This window comes from Oncorhynchus keta, chromosome 27 (assembly GCF_023373465.1).
Source record: "Oncorhynchus keta strain PuntledgeMale-10-30-2019 chromosome 27, Oket_V2, whole genome shotgun sequence".
NCBI lineage: Eukaryota > Metazoa > Chordata > Actinopteri > Salmoniformes > Salmonidae > Oncorhynchus > Oncorhynchus keta.
Genome location: NC_068447.1, coordinates 8,281,282 through 8,299,134, shown reverse-complemented (window position 1 = coordinate 8,299,134; position 17,853 = coordinate 8,281,282). Strand labels below are relative to the sequence as shown.

At 46.0% G+C, this 17,853-nt stretch overlaps 2 protein-coding genes and 1 long non-coding RNA gene across 10 annotated transcripts in view; 2 read left to right on the top strand and 1 right to left on the bottom strand.

The window, feature by feature from the left end:
• Nucleotides 1–8,416, top strand: part of LOC118359525 (matrix metalloproteinase-9) — a 9,275-nt gene extending 859 nt beyond the window's left edge. The window contains exons 3-13 of the mRNA XM_035738027.2: nt 252–400; nt 707–835; nt 1,102–1,275; nt 1,436–1,609; nt 1,831–2,004; nt 4,998–5,153; nt 5,438–5,645; nt 6,220–6,359; nt 6,569–6,719; nt 7,170–7,273; nt 7,495–8,416. Coding sequence (XP_035593920.2) covers nt 252–400; nt 707–835; nt 1,102–1,275; nt 1,436–1,609; nt 1,831–2,004; nt 4,998–5,153; nt 5,438–5,645; nt 6,220–6,359; nt 6,569–6,719; nt 7,170–7,273; nt 7,495–7,619 — 1,684 coding nt within the window. The 3' untranslated portion in view covers nt 7,620–8,416. The remainder of the gene's footprint in view (nt 1–251; nt 401–706; nt 836–1,101; nt 1,276–1,435; nt 1,610–1,830; nt 2,005–4,997; nt 5,154–5,437; nt 5,646–6,219; nt 6,360–6,568; nt 6,720–7,169; nt 7,274–7,494) is intronic.
• On the bottom strand, nt 2,015–4,223 carry LOC127912413 (uncharacterized). 8 transcript variants are annotated; one of them, XR_008082343.1, is made up of 5 exons: nt 3,915–4,223; nt 3,703–3,808; nt 3,597–3,649; nt 2,749–3,172; nt 2,015–2,403 (listed from the first exon to the last, which is right to left on the bottom strand). It is a non-coding gene; the product is annotated as an uncharacterized LOC127912413 (long non-coding RNA). The 8 variants fall into 8 exon arrangements; XR_008082340.1 differs by lacking the exon at nt 3,597–3,649 and having other exon boundaries at nt 2,749–2,801; nt 3,014–3,437; XR_008082341.1 differs by lacking the exon at nt 3,597–3,649 and adding an exon at nt 3,173–3,437 and having other exon boundaries at nt 2,749–3,013.
• A 508-nt stretch (nt 8,417–8,924) lies between the features above and the next one.
• The window catches only part of LOC118360249 (zinc finger protein 335-like), a 32,672-nt gene continuing 23,743 nt past the window's right edge, over nt 8,925–17,853 (top strand). The window contains exons 1-11 of the mRNA XM_052482629.1: nt 8,925–9,092; nt 10,333–10,545; nt 11,036–11,176; nt 11,460–11,574; nt 11,744–11,827; nt 14,911–15,012; nt 15,120–15,253; nt 15,438–16,307; nt 16,379–16,402; nt 16,488–16,917; nt 17,413–17,547. Of these exons, the coding sequence (XP_052338589.1) occupies nt 10,333–10,545; nt 11,036–11,176; nt 11,460–11,574; nt 11,744–11,827; nt 14,911–15,012; nt 15,120–15,253; nt 15,438–16,307; nt 16,379–16,402; nt 16,488–16,917; nt 17,413–17,547 (2,248 nt within the window). The 5' untranslated portion in view covers nt 8,925–9,092. The remainder of the gene's footprint in view (nt 9,093–10,332; nt 10,546–11,035; nt 11,177–11,459; nt 11,575–11,743; nt 11,828–14,910; nt 15,013–15,119; nt 15,254–15,437; nt 16,308–16,378; nt 16,403–16,487; nt 16,918–17,412; nt 17,548–17,853) is intronic.

The following is a 17,853-nucleotide window of genomic DNA, read 5'->3' as shown; positions in this document are numbered from 1 at the left end:
ATTATGTGGGACTGGTTTAGGGCTCTAAGCATTAGGGTTGAGGCTAATCTCATCCACCCAGTCGGTAGCAATTGAGCGTGTGGACGAGGTTAGGGTGACAAGTATAGTGTGTGGAGAAGTTAAAGCCAGGTGTGCACAGTGTAACAATGGCCTGGAAATACTATATGATTTATAGCAAACAGAGCAAGTAGCTAAACATGTGGTCGTTGAAGCCTCAGTGTCCTTCATAGGTGATTTGCTTTTCTCTCTAGGATCCTGAACTACTCTCCAGACATGGAAGCCTCTCTGATAGACGACGCCTTCGCCAGAGCCTTCAAGGTGTGGAGTGATGTCACCCCTCTCACCTTCACGCGACTCTTCGACGGCACCGCTGACATCATGGTGTCATTTGGAAAAGCAGGTAAGAAGGGCTGAGATTCAAACGGACGCGCTGTTTTTCACCCATTGTTTCACTTCAGTGGAACGCCACATGTCAGTTTTGGATTTCAAGGCTATACAATCTCTGAAAGCATCAATTAAACAGCCTCGGGCCTCCCAAAACATTGAAATTTTTAATACATATCTCTAAGTTGAAGAATACACATCCAAATGAATCTTTATTGAAGAAACATGAAAGGAAGGAACTGAACTGACCAAATTGAAATACGATTAACCCCAACCCTGCATGAAATTAATGGCATTAATTCATTGCCTTGTTATTTTCCAGATCATGGAGACGGCTACCCCTTCGATGGTAAGGACGGCCTTCTGGCCCACGCCTTCCCCCCTGGTGAGGGCATACAGGGAGACGCCCACTTTGACGACGACGAAAACTGGACCCTCGGCAAAGGAGCAGGTCAGCATGGAGCTGTATAGTCAATCCTGGCTGTTTCAGTCAGTCGGTGCTTCATGGTGCTAGGTCACCCCGTAGTGCCCATTTGAAGCATCTTATTGACTGAGATTGAACTGAACTATGTGCCTCTGCCAACATCTCCACGTCATCTGTAGGATTGAAATCTTGAGCTCCAGTGAACCATCTTCCTATATGTATTTAATCATGTTTGACATAGCACATTGTTCACAATTGCTCCCAATAAAAACATCACTTTTTTTTTGTTCCAGCTGTGAAGACTAGCTTTGGCAACGCAGAGGGTGCTCTGTGCCACTTCCCTTTTTCCTTCGAGGGCAAAGAGTACTCCACCTGCACCACAGAGGGGCGCTCTGACAACCTGCCCTGGTGTGCCACCACAGCCGACTACGGCAGAGACAAGAAATTCGGCTTCTGTCCAAGTGAACGTAAGATGGACAGTTAATACTTGAGAGGAATGATTGGTCAGAAAGTATTTTAGACCGAGTTTTCTTTGACATGCCTCTAATCATATGCCCCTCTCTCTCTCTACTTCTTTCTCTCCCTCTTTCTCTCTCTCGCTCCCTCTCTCCTTTTTCTCACGCACAGTTCTGTACACATTCGACGGAAACAGCAACGGCAAAGAATGTGTGTTCCCCTTCGTGTTCCTGGGGGAGACATATGAAGGTTGCACGACAGAGGGTCGCAGTGATGGATACCGCTGGTGTTCCACCACAGACAACTTTGACAAGGATAAGAAGTATGGCTTCTGTCCCAACAGAGGTGAGGGAGTATCACTGTCACAACTACCAGACCTGGGTTCAAATAGTATTATTTTTCTTTCAAATACTTTGAATGTTTTATTGATCCTGTCTGGAGAGTCAGATGGGCGGGGTTTGCATTTTTGGGACTATTCCAATGTTTCCATTGCTCCGGGAAACCACAATCAAGTACAGCTAGAGTGACACATGTTCCCTAATAGTGTTGTGTCTGTGTTATGACAGATACGGCTGTGATTGGTGGAAACTCTGAGGGAGAGCCGTGCCAGTTCCCCTTTGTCTTCCTGGGGAAGAAGTATGACTCATGCACCAGCGAGGGACGGGGAGACGGCAGGCTGTGGTGCGCTACCACCAGCGACTTTGACGCAGACACGAAATGGGGCTTCTGCCCAGATAGGGGTGAGTGACATATACAGCGTAAGTGCACCTACCATGCTGACTCAAACTGCTGGCTGGCAGTCAGAGACAACGTCAGGGCACCTACCATGCTGACTCAAACTGCTGGCTGACAGTCAGAGACAACGTCAGGGCACCTACCATGCCGACTCAAACTGCTGGCTGGCAGTCAGAGACAACGTCAGGGCACCTACCATGCCGACTCAAACTGCTGGCTGGCAGTCAGAGACAACGTCAGGGCACCTACCATGCTGACTCAAACTGCTGGCTGACAGTCAGAGACAACGTCAGGGCACCTACCATGCTGACTCAAACTGCTGGCTGGCAGTCAGAGACAACGTCAGGGCACCTACCATGCTGACTCAAACTGCTGGCTGGCAGTCAGAGACAACGTCAGGGCACCTACCATGCCGACTCAAACTGCTGGCTGACAGTCAGAGACAACGTCAGAGACAGGGCACCTACCATGCTGACTCAAACTGCTGGCTGACAGTCAGAGACAACGTCAGGGCACCTCAAACTGCTGGCCATGCCAGGGCACCTACCACTCAAACTGCAGGCTGACAGTCAGAGACAACGTCATGGCACCTACCATGCTGACTCAAACTGCTGGCTGGCAGTCAGAGACAACGTCAGGGCACCTACCATGCCGAATCAAACTGCTGGCTGGCAGTCAGAGACAACGTCAGGGCACCTACCATGCTGACTCAAACTGCTGGCTGACAGTCAGAGACAACGTCAGGGCACCTACCATGCTGACTCAAACTGCTGGCTGGCAGTCAGAGACAACGTCAGGGCACCTACCATGCCGACTCAAACTGCTGGCTGACAGTCAGAGACAACGTCAGGGCACCTACCATGCTGACTCAAACTGCTGGCTGACAGTCAGAGACAACGTCAGGGCACCTACCATGCTGACTCAAACTGCTGGCTGACAGTCAGAGACAACGTCAGGGCACCTACCATGCTGACTCAAACTGCTGGCTGACAGTCAGAGACAACGTCAGGGCACCTACCATGCTGACTCAAACTGCTGGCTGGCAGTCAGAGACAACGTCAGGGCACCTACCATGCTGACTCAAACTGCTGGCTGACAGTCAGAGACAACGTCAGGGCACCTACCATGCCGACTCAAACTGCTGGCTGACAGTCAGAGACAACGTCAGGGCACCTACCATGCTGACTCAAACTGCTGGCTGACAGTCAGAGACAACGTCAGGGCACCTACCATGCTGACTCAAACTGCTGGCTGACGGTCAGAGACAACGTCAGGGCACCTACCATGCCGACTCAAACTGCTGGCTGGCAGTCAGAGACAACGTCAGGGCACCTACCATGCTGACTCAAACTGCTGGCTGGCAGTCAGAGACAACGTCAGGGCACCTACCATGCCGACTCAAACTGCTGGCTGACAGTCAGAGACAACGTCAGGGCACCTACCATGCTGACTCAAACTGCTGGCTGACAGTCAGAGACAACGTCAGGGCACCTACCATGCTGACTCAAACTGCTGGCTGGCAGTCAGAGACAACGTCAGGGCACCTACCATGCCGAATCAAACTGCTGGCTGACAGTCAGAGACAACGTCAGGGCACCTACCATGCCGACTCAAACTGCTGGCTGACAGTCAGAGACAACGTCAGGGCACCTACCATGCTGACTCAAACTGCTGGCTGGCAGTCAGAGACAACGTCAGGGCACCTACCATGCCGACTCAAACTGCTGGCTGACAGTCAGAGACAACGTCAGGGCACCTACCATGCCGACTCAAACTGCTGGCTGACAGTCAGAGACAACGTCAGGGCACCTACCATGCCGAATCAAACTGCTGGCTGACAGTCAGAGACAACGTCAGGGCACCTACCATGCTGACTCAAACTGCTGGCTGACAGTCAGAGACAACGTCAGGGCACCTACCATGCCGACTCAAACTGCTGGCTGACGGTCAGAGACAACGTCAGGGCACCTACCATGCCGACTCAAACTGCTGGCTGACAGTCAGAGACAACGTCAGGGCACCTACCATGCTGACTCAAACTGCTGGCTGACAGTCAGAGACAACGTCAGGGCACCTACCATGCCGACTCAAACTGCTGGCTGACAGTCAGAGACAACGTCAGGGCACCTACCATGCCGACTCAAACTGCTGGCTGACAGTCAGAGACAACGTCAGGGCACCTACCATGCCGACTCAAACTGCTGGCTGACAGTCAGAGACAATGTCAGGGCACCTACCATGCCGACTCAAACTGCTGGCTGACGGTCAGAGACAACGTCAGGGCACCTACCATGCTGACTCAAACTGCTGGCTGACAGTGAGAGACAACGTCAGGGCACCTACCATGCTGACTCAAACTGCTGGCTCAGATCATTTACTTTGAAATTGCCCTTTCAAGCACGATTCTAGGTATATACATAACCAGGCTAGTGCAGTGTAGCTCATCTTGGTTCAATAGTGTGGAAAATGTATATTACTGTAGGTACACTAGCCTGGTCCCAGATCTGTTGTCCCATTCTATAGCCTGGTCCTTGATCTGTTGTCTCCTTCTATAGCCTGGTCCCAGATCTGTTGTCTTGTTCTATAGCCTGGTCTCTTACATTGTATATCCTGTTTTTCTCTCAGGTTATCTCTCCCTTAGCCCATAACACTATCATGTATCTCTCTCCAGTTATCTCTATCTGTTGTCTCCTTCTATAGCCTGGCCCCAGATCTGATGTCTCCGTCTATAGCCTAATCCCAGATCTGTTGTCTCCTTCTATAGCCTGGCCCCAGATCTGATGTCTCCATCTATAGCCTAATCCCAGATCTGTTGTCTCCTTCTATAGCCTAATCCCAGATCTGTTTGTGCTCGAGCCAACTCCATTACTGTAATTTTACAGCCAAACGTGACAATGATTGACGGGTAGTTGGCATGATAGCAGACTGACACTCAGGTCATAGGTGCACACCACAACTGACTTAATGATGTGTTTCTACTCACCCTCTCCTCTCTCAGGCTACAGTCTGTTCCTGGTTGCGGCCCACGAGTTTGGTCATGCCCTGGGTCTGGACCACTCCAACATTAGAGACGCCCTCATGTATCCCATGTACAGCTACGTGGAAGACTTCTCCCTGCATGAAGATGATGTTGAGGGCATTCAGTATCTCTATGGTATGATATTATCACAATATGACATGATTACACAATATCCCTAGTCTGGTCCTAGATCTGTTCACGCTTTCTTGACTGACAACTACCATAGGAGTTGACGAAACAAACAGACCTTGCACCAGGCTGCAATATCATGTGATCCCACAGAATTCACAACATACATACAACAACGCAGTATTTCCCCCTATCACAACAGAGACCCGTTGGTAATGGAACAACAATGACAATAGTTAAGTGTTATTCATTTAATTCATTGCATTCCTTCCCACTATCTTCCCACCCAGGATCCAAGACAGGCCCTGACCCCACACCCCCTGGGCCCACCATCCCTACACCTGGTCCCAGCGACGAGCCTGAGCCCAACACCCCCACTACCACCACTACCAGCCCCACCACTACACACCCCGTGAACCCATCCCAGGACGCCTGCCAGATCAACAAGTTCGACGCCATCACAGAAATCGATGGAGACCTGCACTTCTTCAAGGATGGGTGAGCAACCTTTTAAAAAAGAAGTTTGCTTTGCGGTCCGACAGTAGAACCTTTTTGAGGGCTTTGATGTTAAATGGGTGTTGTGCCCCTCACAACAAGAGTTGTGAGATAAGGGAGAGATAACTGTAGAGACATACAGGACAGAGTTATGGGCTAAGGGAGTGATAACTGGAGAGAGATACAGGACAGAGTTATGGGCTAAGGGAGAGATAACTTGGAGAGAGATACAGGACAGAGTTATGGGCTAAGGGAGAGATAACTGGAGAGAGATACAAGATAGTGTTATGGGCTATGGGAGAGATAACCTGAGATAAAAACAGGATATACAATGTAAGAGTACAGGACAGAATGTAAATAAACAAGCCAAGGATTCACATATACCTTACACTGGATTACCTTTTCACTACTAAGAACAGCTACACCACAAGGACCATAAGCGCTCATGAACACTTTTTGAATCATTATAGTGACAATTTCTTATGAAATTGTAGCCCATTATCTTACAATGTAAAAATATATATATATACATTGTTGCTAAATTCATAATTGTGGTGTATTTTTGCTGATTCAACAGGCAATATTGGAGGTTGTCAAGCAAGACTGACGGTGGACTGAAGGGTCCGTTCTCCATGTCTGAGAGGTGGCCAGCTCTGCCGGCCGTCATTGACACGGCCTTTGAGGACCTTGTGACAAAGAAAATCTACTTCTTCTCAGGTAAACAGAATTCTGATTTTTACACACACACACACACACACACACACACACACACACACACACACACACACACACACACACACACACACACACACACACACACACACACACACACACACACACACACACACACACACACACACACACACACACACACACACACACACAAACACACACAGACTCTAAGCTTTGTCTCTGTTATCCCACAGGCACCAGGTTCTGGGTGTATACAGGACAGAGTCTCCTGGGACCCCGCAGCATTGACAAACTGGGTCTGCCCTCTACTGTAGAGAAGGTGGAGGGAGCACTGCAGAGAGGGAAAGGCAAGGTGCTGCTCTTCAGTGGAGAGAACTACTGGAGGTGAGTCAAGTTTCAATGTCCCGTATACAAGTACAGTGAAATACCTTTCTTGCAAGCTCTAAAACACACAAAAAAATGCAGTAATAAATATCAATGTAGTACTAAAAAGAACATAAGGTAGAACAAAAACACATGAGAAATAAAAGTCTGAGTTTAGGAAGTAGGGGGTGTTGAGATAAGGTTGTGGGTTCAAGTTCTGAAGGGATCGTCATCGCGTCAAATGCATGCACTCACTGTATTGTAAATTGCTTTGGATAAAAGTGACTGCTAAGCAGCAGAATACTGTTATAAGATATATTATCATAACCTAGAGAATACTGACCTAAAAAGTAACTAGAAGATGAAGAGGATCAGAAGAGCTCAAGGATCAAGGTTCAACCTCTAACTATTTACTGTATCTGTAGGTCTATGTTTTGTAATAACCAAACCAAATGTATCTGATCCTTACAGGCTGGATGTGAAGGGCCAGAATATCGACAAGGGATATCCCCGCTTCACAGACATCGTCTTCGGGGGTGTTCCCAATGATGCTCATGATGTCTTCCACTTCAAGGGTAAATATTAAATTATTAATTTACTCTGTGTGTAGACCTTTAAAAAGGGCCTTATATTTTATTCTACACAAAGCAAAAAAATATTACAGCAAACTGTCAGTTTAGTATGTACTTTCTTATCAAAGTTAGACACATTACAATCATGTAGTAACTCACAATCACGTTATAACTCTCAATCATGTTTAACTCCTCATAACCTATTGTGATTGTTCCTACTCTAGGCCACATCTACTTCTGTCGGGATCGTTTCTACTGGCGAATGAACTCTAGGAGACAGGTAGACCGTGTGGGATACGTGAAGTACGACATCCTGAAGTGTACCGACTCCTCCAACTTCCGCTACTGAGCTACTTTACCCATAGAAATTGACATACTAGAATGAGTATCCCCATTCAAGTCAGTATTTTGTGACGGTCTAAGGGGCCATCTTGGTTCTAGTATAAATATTTCTATGGCACTGTTTCTGGGCTGAATATTTTAAGAACCTTTCCAACAGGATGTTCATTCTTAGAGTCCCAGATTTGTTTGTGCTGTCTTGCCAACGTATTGCTATGCCATTCTCTTGTCTCTCCTGAGGCTATAAAAGGGGATCTCTGATGCGAGAATTATGCAGATGCGTGCTTGTGGTACTGTTGGTGTATGGGTTGCCGTTTGTAAAGTTGAAACGACGCCCCACTTTGTGTGCTTTTTAAGACGGTGAAATATTGCCCCCCGTCCAGTTGATTCAGGTCAAACCAAATGATACACATGTACGGGCAATTTCCTTCTAACTGTGTGAGTAAATGGATTTATTGTCCTCTAGTGTAGGGTCTAGAGACACATAACCACTGCCCTGAAATAACGATTTCAGCACCAGCAGATCCGATTCACAATCTGTTGGTGCTTAAGCCTATCTGCCTGGTGCAGATATTTTTTGATGAGCCATGAATTTGTATGTATTATTACCCTCTAGTCTTATTTTTGTGTTCAACAATGAAATGTTGGTTTATTTGGTGTTATTTTATATTTCTGAACTGGCTCAAAAAGCCATGTATTTTTGCACTGGATGTCACGCAATGGTGTCTCCATCACGTTTAAGTTATTTCGTAAGTAAATCAATGTTTTGTATTAGAACTGGAAATTCAATAAACAAATAGCACTTCATTATTAGTTGTTGTCATTTTAACTATATAGCTAACTAATCATATTGTGCAGCGGTCACCAGGCCTCTCTGCTGTCAACACAATGAAGGTTCCGCATAATAGTTGGGAGCTATGCTTTGTTTTTTTTGTCGTTGTTGAATGTCCACACAGCTGACAGAGCCAAACATCCAGCGTTATTAAGGTGCCACTGCCACATTTATAAGAAATCTAAGTAAATAGATACATTGTAACATCTAACCATGGTTATACAATCATCAAGATGCTATTTTACAATCGTAAGACGCAGCTTGATGTAACATCGTAAGAACCTCGATATTACACTTTAAAATTAACTGCGCTGCTCGTAGTCAACTTCTGTAATATTCCTCTGGAAACAATAATCATATACTTTCCCCAAACATCTAAATATACTCTTCATTCTCTTTATTGAATATAGTCGTTTAATACGATTAATTGGAGGGGGAAGCTGCCCTTAACATAATAAAAATGCAAGGAGCACCTTCTAAAGCGGCTTCCACTTTAGCAAAACAGAGAAATAAGATCCGGTTTTTGTCGAACAGGAAGCGAGGAGATACTGATGGCGCCCGACTAGAATGGAGTAGCAATTATCGCGTACTACTTCTTATACTGTTTGTCGTGTCTAGTAAGTCATAAACGAATTCAACTCGCAATACACGGTAAGTACAAAAATATCCCACAGGATCTCGTGTTTATATAGATAAATTAATTACATTTTCTTCAGGAACGAGCGTTGGACAATCTGTTTTTTGCTGAGGCCCTTGAGGCCCCACGCTTTGGTAGGTTCTATAATGCCTGAATGCAAAACCAAGGCTGGTCGGGAAAATGGCGGAGCAGGCAAGAGGGAGGGCAGCTAGGCTTGTTTAAATCATAAAGAGTGGGGGTCGTTATTAGCTACACGCTCGACTCCAGGTGTGTTTAGCTATAGCCGTCAAAAAATAAAAACGATAATAAATGGCTATATTTGACCTGTTATGCCACCCGACCTTGTTGCATGTGTTGTGTTGTGCAACCTCGTGTCAGCAGTATTATTTTATCAGGATCTGACTGGCTTTTCCCCCTACATGTGTATCGAAGAACTAACGTTAGCTGGCTAACGAACCTTGCTGTCTTCCTAGCAAAACTAATATTATTAGCTAGTTTAGCTACTTGCTAGTAAACTTGGCTTTCACTTTGGCTATCTAAGCACAAAGAAGAAGAAACCACGTCCAATGTGGTTAAGTTACAGTTAGCCATGTAGCTAGCGAACTAGCTCGATAGCTACTGTATGTTCATCAGTGGTATTGTTTACCTTCACAACTCAAAGACCCACAGAAAGGAGTCCGTTCAACAAAGCACCCTCACGAATGCTACTCTGGAGAAACACCTCTAAACTGATATGCAATAAACGGCAAAAAATTTTTTAAGGGCATTTCACACAATCAATATCCAATTAAAACAGAAGATGGATATTCGATAGACGTATGATAGTTGAAAACTGGTATCCATCATCAATATAGATATCTCTAGTGTAATCATTCCTAAGCATGGAAATGGGTCAGATGGCCCAAGAGTTACAGCATTATGTTGACAATTTATTTTATTTAACTAGGCATGTCAGTTAAGAACAAATTCTTATTTTCAATGACCTAGGAACAGAAGCAGAAACAAACTGCCTGTTCAGGGGCAGAACAACAGTCAGCTCAGGGATTTGAACTTTCAACCTTTCGGCTGCTAGTCCAACACGCTAACCACTAGGCTACCCTGTCACCCCTCAACACCTGCCAAGGTTGTGGGTTTGATTCCCTCACACACTGAACATGTCACCCAGTCTCTCTTTGGATACTGAAGTTCCCTCTGGGGAAAATGAACATTCTATTCTAAAAGCTCTGCTATGGACCATATTATTTTCTATGCTAGATGGAAGGGGAGATAGAGGTGGAGAGCAGCAGTGATGTGGGTCCGTCGGGGTCCGGAATGGAGGAGCCGTCGGAGAGCGGTATGGGCATGGAGTCCTCAGAGGCCATGTCGGCAGACAGCAGTGATGCAGCATCCCACCATCACAGCCAGCGCCACCACGGCATTGCCCCAGAGTCAGACTGCCACGTGGGACAGAGCTCAGAGGGGGTCCCGGTATTAACAACAACACTATCTGAACTGTTCAGGATCAGCAAACTTTAATGCTATGTAACATACAAGAGATACTTAAGGGTACAGTGTAATAAAGTCAAAAGTAATACACTTAAAGCCTGTGTGTTTGTAATGATAATCATAATACATTTTATAAAGCACTTTTTCAAGGATCCAAAGACGTCTATGTTTGGTTGTCCTGGTAGGGGCTCTAGTGTTTTAGTAACACTTTTATTTTTGGACAGTTCCAAATAGATGGTTTATAGATGTTCAATAAATGTCAACTAACTATCTACTAACCTTAACCCTTATCCTAACCCTTATTCTCAACCTAACCCTAACTGTAGCCATAACAAGCAGTTGCTTATCAACAGACAGTTTGTTGACAGTATGACCATCTGTAGAGCATCTATATGGGACTATCCACAGAGTGACCTTAATGTTTTAGTTTAGTCTCCGTGTCCATGCCTCTCACCCGTGTTTCTGTTTCCAGGTGTTCCTACCAGAGACTAGTTCCAGTACGGATGTCACCCACCACAGAGCCACCGTCCACCTCCCAGACTCCTCCTCTGTGGCCCAGTCCACCAGCGTCTCCACTGTAACACAGTCCATCCTGGTGTCTGGGTCAGCCCAGGTGAGCATCTCTAATATTCAAGCGCACCTTGGTTCACCCCATAGTACACCCCCCAAAAAAAAAACATTACTTTACTGGTATACAACACTCTTTTCTTACTAGCATTGATTTAGCTAATAGCTGTATTTCTTTTAAGTTTGACTTGGATTGACTGATATATGGTTATTTTACCTACTTTAGTTGAATGTCACTGATAGTTTTTTTTCTTAACTGACTTGCCTAGTTAAATTAAGGTTAAAACATACATTTTTAAAATAACGTCATATCGTATATTGTATTACAGGTGATGGTTCACTCCAGCGTGGCGGTGTCTGACTCGACAGCCTCCACCTCCTCAGATCTGGGATCAGCCATAGACATGATCATAGAGTCTACCATCGGACCCGACATCATGAATGGTGAGGGAATGAAAACATTTTCCCCCGAAGGAAATTTGATTCCTGTCAATCGTGAAAATATATAAAACATTAGACACAAGCGTAACAATCAATGTCAGTACCAACATACTCCATTCGGGTAATGTAGTCTGTCCATCACAGTCAATATCTATGTATCCTTGTTCTCCAGGTTGTATAGCAGTGACCAGTGCAGAGGACGGAGCTGCAGAGACCAGTGAGGGTCAGTATTTGATACTACAAGGATCACATGATGGTGAGCTTTTCTCTCACAGGCTACAGTAACTAATTCCGCTTGTGTACAGTAGTTACAAAAACTCTCCTCTCATTGCTCGACAATTAAAATGCTATTACTAAAGTATTATGGAACAACACGCTAAGAAAATGTTGCTTCAAAAGTAAATACATTTTTTTTACACAGACACAATAGTGTTTTAATGTTAAGTGTTAGCGAGAGTGCAGCTAATACAGCTGTTAGGGTCTAAATGTCAGAGTAAGAACTGGACGGACTCTATGAAAGCATAAATCAAGTTTATTCACCCCAAAGGGTCGAACAGCTGAACAGACAAAAGACATATTCACACAAGCACTGATATTTAACCCTTTCTCCTATGCTGAGTCTCCTCCTTACACGTCTGAACAGCCAATGCATCTCTGTTGCTAGACAGAACCTTTCGTGATATCCGTTCTTCCTCACTTCGTCTGACCTGACCTCTGCCCCAAAGTGCAACACTCTTCCCCAACTCACTGCTGATATGATGACTGGTACCAGACTGTGTCTGTTCTCCTCCCAGAGGATCCCTGATGGCTAACAATAACATATCCTGACAGAATGTAAACGTTATACACTCCCCACCTTTCCCTCAGTGAAATTAATAAGTATATTTCATAAGTCAAGAAGTCAGAAGCAAACGCAGCCAAGGCAGGTTGAACATCATGTTTGTAATCTGAATAAACTATCCCTTTAAAGATGGTATAGTGTGTTTTTGGATCAAGAACACTTATCTGTACAAAATATAATTGGGTCAGTGGTTTGACTTGATTAGGTACACCTGGAGCGATGGACATTCAGGAGAATGGACATTTATAGAATGTAAAGATAGAAATGGATTGTATAGATCAAATTAAGTTTAATTTCAAAAAGCTATATATTAGGAAATGTTGGTAAATTAGCTTTTGTTGTTTAAAGAACTTATGAAAGAGATGTTTTTTCACCATCTTATAGTGGAATGGGGCGGCAGGGTAGCCTAGTGGTTAGAGTGTTGGACTAGTAACCGAAAGGTTGCAAGTTCAAACCCCCGAGCTGACAAGGTACAAACAAATCTGTCGTTTTGCCACTGAACAGGCAGTTAACCCACTGTTCCTAGGCCGTCATTGAAAATAAGAATTTGTTCTTAACTGACTTGCCTAGTAAAATAAAGGTAAAAAAAAATGGTGTTGTTCAATGACAGAAAGTTGTTGTTAGTTGGAAATATGTCGCTTGATGGTTTTATTTCAGAGACAAATAATCATGTTTTGTTGCAAAACGTTATATATCCACCTCATTCGCAGAGAAATGGGTTGATTTTACAGTCAAATGTGACAATAACTACACTATTAATAAAGAACTGTACAAATGATACATTTTGTGACATCAATATACACTAAGTATACAAAACATTATGGACACCTGCTCTTTCCATGACATAGACTGACCAGGCAAATCCAAGTGAAAGCCATGATCCCTTATTGATGTCAATTGTTAAATCCACTTCAATCAGTGTAGATTAAGGGGAGGAGACGGGTTAAAGAATGATTTTTAAGCCTTGAGACAATTGAGATTGTGTATGTGTGTGATTCAGAGGGTGATTGGGCAAGAACGATTTAAGTGGCTTTGAACCGGGTATGGTAGTAGGGGCCAGGCGCACCGGTTTGTGTCAAGAACTGCAATGCTGCTGGGTTTTTCACGCTCAACAGTTTCCTGTGTGTATCAAGAATGGTCCATAACCCAAAGAACATCCAGCCAACTTGACACAACTGTGGGAAGCATTGGAATCAACATGGGACAGCATCTCTGTGGAACGTTTACAACACCTTGTAGAGTCCATGCCCTAACGGATGGAGTCTGTTCTCAGTGGAAAAGAGGGGATGCAACTCAATATTAGGAAGGCGTCCTTAACGTTTTGTACACTCGGTGTATATATGAATACAGTAATATGAGATCATGTATGTCAAGGATTTACGTTTGACATGTTAGTCATTTAGTAGATGCTCTTATCTAGAGCGACTTAGTGCATTTATTTTAAGATAGCTAGGTGAAACAACCACAAATCAAAGGTTCCATATATAAACTTATGAGAATGGTTCTTTATTGAACCTTCAAAGGGGTTCTATAAAGCACCAAAAGGGGTTCCGCTATAGTTACAAGCCGAAGAACCCCTATCTGATACTGTTTAGAACCATTGTTTTGTGTGTGTACAGGACACGAACATTCCATTTCAGCACACAATTGATATATATAGCGTTTTGCAACCAAACCCCATTTTTATATCTAAAATCTATCAAATTAAGAATCTGAGAACAGTACGGTAGTATTTTGCACATACACACGTGAAGGTACGCATAAGCAATTATTTCTGATCAAAAAAACACAAATGGGAAGAATGTGTGTATGTTGCGCTTTGGACAGAAGCTCTAAAGAAATGACTGTCAGATTGGAATAGTTGAGCATCACAACTTATTTATACTTCTCTGTACAAAAATATCATTAGTTAATTGGTTTGACTTGATAATGTACACCTGGGGCAATGGACATTCAAGAGAATGGACATTTACACAATGTTCAGATATACATTTATTGCGTAGATCAACTATAACTGTCAAGATGGGAGATTGTAGGTGCTCTATTCATTCTATTTCTATATCCAACATGCAGTTCCAGATACATCCCTGCAATTAGTGAAGGCAGCCAATCCAACATGCAGTTCCAGGCACAGCCCTGCCATTGGTTGAAGACAGCCAATCCAACATGCAGTTCCAGATACAGCCCTGCCATTAGTTGAAGGCAGCCAATCCAATAGTTTCAGAAAAGGAGTCACTTCCTGACATCTGTATTCAGATAGTTGTACTTACTATTTGTCCCCTGGAAAGATAATTACTTTCCACAAAGCAGAGTTAAAACTAGAGTTATCCAGGTTTGTACCAGACCCAGACAGGGAGTTACTTTCCACAAAGCAGAGTTAAGACTAGAGTTATCCAGGTTTGTACCAGACCCAGACAGAGAGTTACTTTCCACAAAGCAGAGTTAAAACTAGAGTTATCCAGGTCTGACCAGTGTGGTTTCTCCCTCTCCTATCGTAGCCCACACGTCGTCCTCGGCCCAGTCCAGCCATCACCGCATCACCATCGAGGCTCTGGGAGAGGGTCCTACTTCCACCTGCCTCGACCAGGGAGACATGCAGGGTATGAAATATGCAACGTATGCCAGTGGGTTGCCATGACTGAACATTGAAACAGAGATTTCAAGTGAACGTCCCTTTTTTTTCATCAAATGTTTTATGACATGCTAGATAACCCTGACCAGCCAGACCAGCCCTCTGGCAGCCATTACCCAGACCATGAGGACCAGGAGAACCAGCCCCAGCACTCCCACGCATCTCAGTACATGGACTGTAGCGGTGGAGATGCAGACGGACCTGACCAGGTAGTTTTTTTTTTAGTCACGTTTGAAAACACACCTTTTCAGTCAAGGATTTAATTGTTATTTTAGAAATCGTTCTTGTTTTATCTCCTTTATGGCTTTTCACTTTCTTTTATTCCATTGTTCTACGGTAAAGTGTGTTTTTAAATGCAGTTTTAAATAAAGTTTGACTATTTGATTTAACCAGACTGGAGAGTCATCCTCCTCGTATGTAGATGACGAGGAATCTGACCAGACTAGGATCTCGTCCCGGTCTCTGTCCCGCTTCCCCGAGTACGGTGTAGTCGACAACTCTGACCAGGACCTGCGGGGGTACGTGGAGGGTAGCGGAGCCGCCGACTCCAACCCCTCGTCCCCCGGCATTCGACGACGCCACACTCACTATGTTGTGGACTGCAGTGCGAGGGCGGAGGTGTACCTGGAGTGTGAAGAGGATTTGAGGCCGCAGCACTCTCAGAGCTACATCGACAGCAGCAGCAGAGCTAACCACTCCCAGGGTCACTTAATCCTGCCTAACCACTCCCAGGGTCACCGAACCCTGTCTAACCACTCCCCGGGTCACCGAACCCTACAGCAGTATGTGGAGTTTGTTGCTGCAGATTCAGAGCAGCCCGGTTGTTCCAACTACCAGGATCGGGAAGGGCAAAGGGAGGACCCAAACAAGAGCCCAGACCAGAACCAGGACCCAGACCAGCCACAGCACTCTGACCAGCAGCAGCCCCAGCACTCCCACTACATGGAGACCACCAGCAGCAGCACTGGCCCAGAGGCCTCCACGGGGTGGTACACTGGGATAGGGGAGGGAGGCGAGGGCTCCTCCACAGACCACCACCACCCCCAGGCAGACACTGTGGGATCAGTCCACCACCACCCCCAGGCAGACACTGTGGGATCAGTCCACCACCACCCCCAGGCAGACACTGTGGGATCAGTCCACCACCACCCCCAGGCAGACACTGTGGGATCAGTCCACCACCACCCCCAGGCAGACACTGTGGGATCAGTCCACCACCACCCCCAGGCAGACACTGTGGGATCAGTCCACCACCACCCCCAGGCAGACACTGGGATCAGTCCACCACCACCCCAGGATCAGACACTGTGGGATCAGTCCACCACCACCCCCAGGCAGACACTGTGGGATCAGTCCACCACCACCCCAGGCAGACACTGGGATCAGTCCACCACCACCCCCAGGCAGACACTGTGGGACCACCACCCCAGGCAGACACTCCACTACCACCCCCAGGCAGACACTGTGGGATCAGTCCACCACCACCCCCAGGCAGACACAGCGGGCTCAGCAGAGGCTATGGAGTGCACAGAGAGCCAGCCTGGCCCTTATATCAGCAGCAGTGGGACCTACTCCTCCCGCCTGGAGCCTGAGGTTGAGGGGGCCCCTGAGCCTCAGTGGTCCCCCAGTCTGGGGAGGCCTTTCAGGGGAGAGGAGGGTGGCGTGGTGGGGGGGTCTAGAACTTCAGCCGTGGACGGGGGGGCCGGGGCTGGAAGGGGACCAGGGGTCACCGTCCCGCACACCATGGCTGAACTGGAGGAGATGATGGAGGTGGTGATCGTTCAGCAGTTCAAATGCAAGATGTGTCCCTACAAAAGCGTCTCCAAAGACACCCTCATCAACCACATGAGAGACAGGCACTTCAAACCCACAGGTACAGTAGCCCCATCCCATCTAGAGAGAAGTGAGGGAAGAAAGACACATAAACATACAGTACAGGAGGCAGCCATCTATAAATGAATCACTAGTGATCCTCGGTTTAGACCTAGACACATCTGAGGGCAGAAACTGAATTCAAATGGAATCAAACTTTATTCATCCTCAATTGAAACAATTATATTAAAACTATTTATCCTTAGCTGAATTAATTAGGTTACAACTTGTATTTATCCCCCTGGGGAAAATAGACTAATTACAACCCTTTTATCATTTACCGAACGTGCGCTCTGCCAACAAGGCCTGTATGGAATATGATAAAATAAAACAAGAGTGCTTTATTAACTCCTAAACTGCGGTTCTGTGCTCCACTAGAAACTAAAAGGAATATGCCTAAATCAATCCCCAAAGGTAAAAATTGGATTTGATTGAGCTTATTGATGGTCCTGTATGGAATACAATGATCTGATTGGTGGTGTGCTGTGACTTCCAGGTGGCCCCCCTCCTAAGAAGCGTGGTCGGCCCAGGCGTAGTGATACGTTGGCCCGTCAGCAGGCTGAGGTGAAACCAGAGCCGGAGCTAGAGGACGAAGACATCGTAGACGCTGGGGCCCTCCATGACTCTGAAGGTACGTTGAGATCCATGTCAAGTTTTTTTTAAATATATAAGCACTTGTCACATGAAGCCGATAGCCGGTCGGTCAGCTGGACAGTTAGCCGGTCGGTCAGCTGGACGGTTAGCCGGTCGGTCAGCTGGACGGTTAGCCGGTCGGTCAGCTGGACGGTTAGCCGGTCGGTCAGCTGGACGGTTAGCCGGTCGGTCAGCTGGACGGTTAGCCGGTCGGTCAGTTAGCCCATTAGCCGGTCAGCTGGGCAGTCGGTCAGTCAGTCGGTTGGTTACTTGGGTGTAGCGGCTAGTGGTCGATTTGGGATTC